This window comes from Lissotriton vulgaris, chromosome 7 (assembly GCF_964263255.1).
Source record: "Lissotriton vulgaris chromosome 7, aLisVul1.2, whole genome shotgun sequence".
Classification (NCBI taxonomy): Eukaryota; Metazoa; Chordata; class Amphibia; order Caudata; family Salamandridae; genus Lissotriton; species Lissotriton vulgaris.
In genome coordinates this window covers 911,660,396-911,663,862 of record NC_141695.1, presented here as the reverse complement: position 1 = coordinate 911,663,862, position 3,467 = coordinate 911,660,396, and the positions used below count along the sequence as shown (strand labels likewise).

Genomic DNA, 3,467 nt, shown 5'->3' with positions numbered 1-3,467 from the left:
TGACTCCGCCAAACGTCTGGTCCAACAATGCCTGATATGCCTGCAACATAACCCTGGGAAAGGAACTGTGGTCCCCCGGGGAGGGTTTGGGGTTCCCAATCACCCATTTGAAGTCCTAGAGATGGACTACATCCAGCTAGACAGATGCCAAGGCCTGAAATATGTGCTTGTAGTGGTGTGTGCATTTAGCAAGTGGGTGGAGGCATACCCAACCCGTGATAACACTGCTATGGCCACTGCAAAAGTACTGCTAAAAGAATTCTTCCCTCGCTACGGCCTTTGTCGAATTTTATGGAGCGACAATGGCCCCCACTTCATAGCCGAAGTCATCCAGCTCATCTTAAAGGGGCTGGGTATCACACAAAAGTTCCATGCAGTCTTCCACCCCCAGTCTGCTGGACTAGTCGAGCGACACAATGCCACACTGAAGCTAAAATTAGCCAAGATAGTGGCTACCACAGGACTGAAATGGCCAGACGCTCTCCCACTGGCATTGCTATCAATGCGTTCCACCCCCACCAAACACCACCTGACACCATACGAGGTCGTTTTCGGCCGGCCCATGAGTGTCTGGTCTGCACCCAAACCCACCTCCATTCATGACGTCCCGGACGTCCTAATGTCTGATTATTTGTACAAGTTAACTGAAACTCTGTCTGTCATTCATCAGCAGGTGCAGCAGGCCATCCCCGATGCTTCCAGGGGTCCGGGCCACGACATCCAACCGGGGGACTACGTGCTAGTCCGAAACTTTCAGCGGGCGAAGAGTTTGGAACCCCGGTGGACGGGACCCTGGCAAGTGCTGATCACCACCCGGACGGCGCTTCGAGTTGAGGGGAAACGGCACTGGCTGCACGCACACCACTGTAAGAAGGTCTCCTCGACCCTGGCCACGACAGAAAACATCGACAACCAAGAAGAGCTCCTGAACAAGGATCGACCATCACTGAACTGCTATCCTGACACCGAGGCACTTGAACTTGCCAAATTCTCTGATCCCACTGTGCCAACCAGAGAAGGGTATTTCCTGCGTCAAAAGGAGGGAGCTTCGGCTAAGTAGACCACGGACTGAGTTAAATCTCAGAACGGTGACCTAAACACTATCAAGGGTTACCCGGAGAGAAGCTAAAACAAAGTCTGTGGTTCTGCCCGCTACCGAGCACCTTGAAGATGATGGAAGCGCCAGATAAGAAGATGATGGAAGCGCCAGATAAGAAGATGATGGAAGCAACAGGAAATACCCATTACAGAAACCCAAAGACTGACAATATGCACAAATCAAAGACAATCGCCTTCTTCATTGTCTCCCTCTTTTGCCTCCTCCTTATGACTTCCTTCTGGATCCTGGAAGAGAGCACGCCTGCTCATCAGATATTGTTAACAACTGCACAGCCTACCACCATGAAAGAACATTATTTGATCTCACTATCTCCTCAACTCAGAGAAAGGCGAAAGGAGTTCTGGAACAACTCTTTTGTACAGCTACTTCACCAGCACAATCTCGCCACCAATGCCACCAACTGCTGGATCTGTGGGTTGCTACCCCACGCCACTGGACACTCGATACCTTTCATCCCTTCGCCCTTCTCAGTTCAAGGCTCCTGCCTTGCTTGGCTGATCCTCCTGCAAGAAAGCTATAAAGACAATGCCACCTCCAGCAAAACCATGACGCACTTCTATCATGGGGTCTGGCGAAACAAAACAAAGACACACTTCTGCCCGCAGACCTCCAACGACTCAATCCACATGGACATCCCTGCTAAAGAACGAATTGAAATGCAGGTGTTCAACAATCCAACCAGACCCACCTTCTCCTACCTGCGGAAACGAACGGCTGCCACTCTGACTGTGGCCCTGTCAGTCATCAACGTCACAGGCCACATGTGCATAGAAGGGCTTGGGACACAGCTGGTAGGCCGCAGCGCCTGCCGTTTCACCAGAACTTTGGACTCCACCGATCCACCTTCCTTTGTATCCTCTCCAAATATGTATTTCGTTTGTGGCACAAAGGCTTACACCTGGCTCCCCAAAGGCTGGGGGGGCACTTGTTTCATCTCCTTCATTCTTCCTCCGACCTATGTGGCCCCAGCAAATCACCATCGACAAAAGCGAGCCAAGGATATTGAACAAGCAGACCCAACAGGAGCACAGTTCCTCGATGCCATGAAGGGACTTGTTCCACTCTGGGGCTCGATGGCAAACAGCTGTGCCATCCGACATCTGACTCAGGCAGTCGAGACAACAATGAACATCACAGCTGGTATTCTTGCTAATAACACTGCCGAACTTCAAGCGGTCCGCCTGGTGGCGCTCCAGAACCGCCTGGTTCTAGATGTGGTTCTTGCGGACCGTGGTGGAGCATGCCGCATCATTGGGTCCAGCTGTTGTACATATATACCGGACAATTCGCCCTCAGTATACAAGGCCATCGAACACCTCCACAGACTCTCTTCAGAAGTCCACCAGGAACAGGAAGAATGGTCGCTTGGTGGTTGGTTCTGGAACACCGTTAAGAACTGGGGCTGGAGACTGTTTACGATTATCCTGATTCCTGTAGTTGCTATCTGTGGGTTGTGCTTAGGAATCCAATGTCTGCCGCCTTTGTGTTCCTTATGTATGAGTTGTATTTGCCCTAAGACTGTGGACTTTGGAAATGAACGCATGGGAGCATTATATGATGGCGAGGTTAGGAATTTGATGAAGATTGACATTGAATAGGCAAGTTGGCTAGATATGTTGAAAAGGGAGGACTGTTAAAAGTTAGGCCGCAAACGTCAACATTATCGGCGCCATCTTGCCCTTTTTGAGCCCATTCGTGCGCGTAAGCGGCAGCCATTTTGAGCACCATGGCCTCTCTGCCCCTCACTGATAGCCAGCGCGTCTCTCTCTCTCCCTCCTAACCTCGCAAGCATCCCCCGCACGCTGACAACCCCCGCTCTCACATGCCTTGAGTCATAAACCCCTCTTCAGCGCAGCTCTGCCTCGGAATCCCATCCTGTTCCCAGCGCGACACCTCCCTTCATTCCTTTCATGGTCCCGGGTCCTTTGATACAACCCCCTTTTCCTGTGTGCCCGTTTGTCTTCCTCGTTCCCAGGCCGCCACCTGGCCCTGCGGATACTGTTTATTGCCCCCCCGTACAGTAGGAAGCTTCCCCCATCAAAGGACCCTCGAGTTGATCAAAGCCCCCACCCTATGAGATCCGATCAACCCCACACATTCCGTGAATCGGCGGAATACCCAGCTGCGCGATAAACATCACCTGTTGTGACCAGGGTGGAGACTTCAACTGTAAATGTGTGTGGGAACGGGCCTGAAGGGGAGATTCCGAGGATGTCTTTCCGTACATCAAAGGGTTGACAGAGATGTGTTTCATGCAATAAAGTAGTAAACTCGTGTATAAGAGGCCAGGCCTCAGAGATGCGGTTAGAGCACCTCGAGAAGATACCCTGTTGTCTGATTTGATGTG

The 3,467-nt window shown here is 51.6% G+C and overlaps 1 protein-coding gene across 1 annotated transcript; it reads left to right on the top strand.

The window, feature by feature from the left end:
• Positions 1-1,170: 1,170 nt before the first annotated feature.
• LOC147702680 (endogenous retrovirus group PABLB member 1 Env polyprotein-like) lies at positions 1,171-2,718 on the top strand. Its single transcript, XM_086928819.1, has one exon. The coding sequence runs from the start codon at positions 1,171-1,173 to the stop codon at positions 2,716-2,718; it is 1,548 nt and encodes a 515-aa protein (XP_086784945.1).
• Positions 2,719-3,467: the final 749 nt, after the last annotated feature.

Coding starts and splice junctions, on each gene's coding strand:
- LOC147702680 (XM_086928819.1), top strand. CDS start 1,171: ATGATGGAAGCGCCAGATAAGAAGATGATGGAAGCGCCAGATAAGAAG.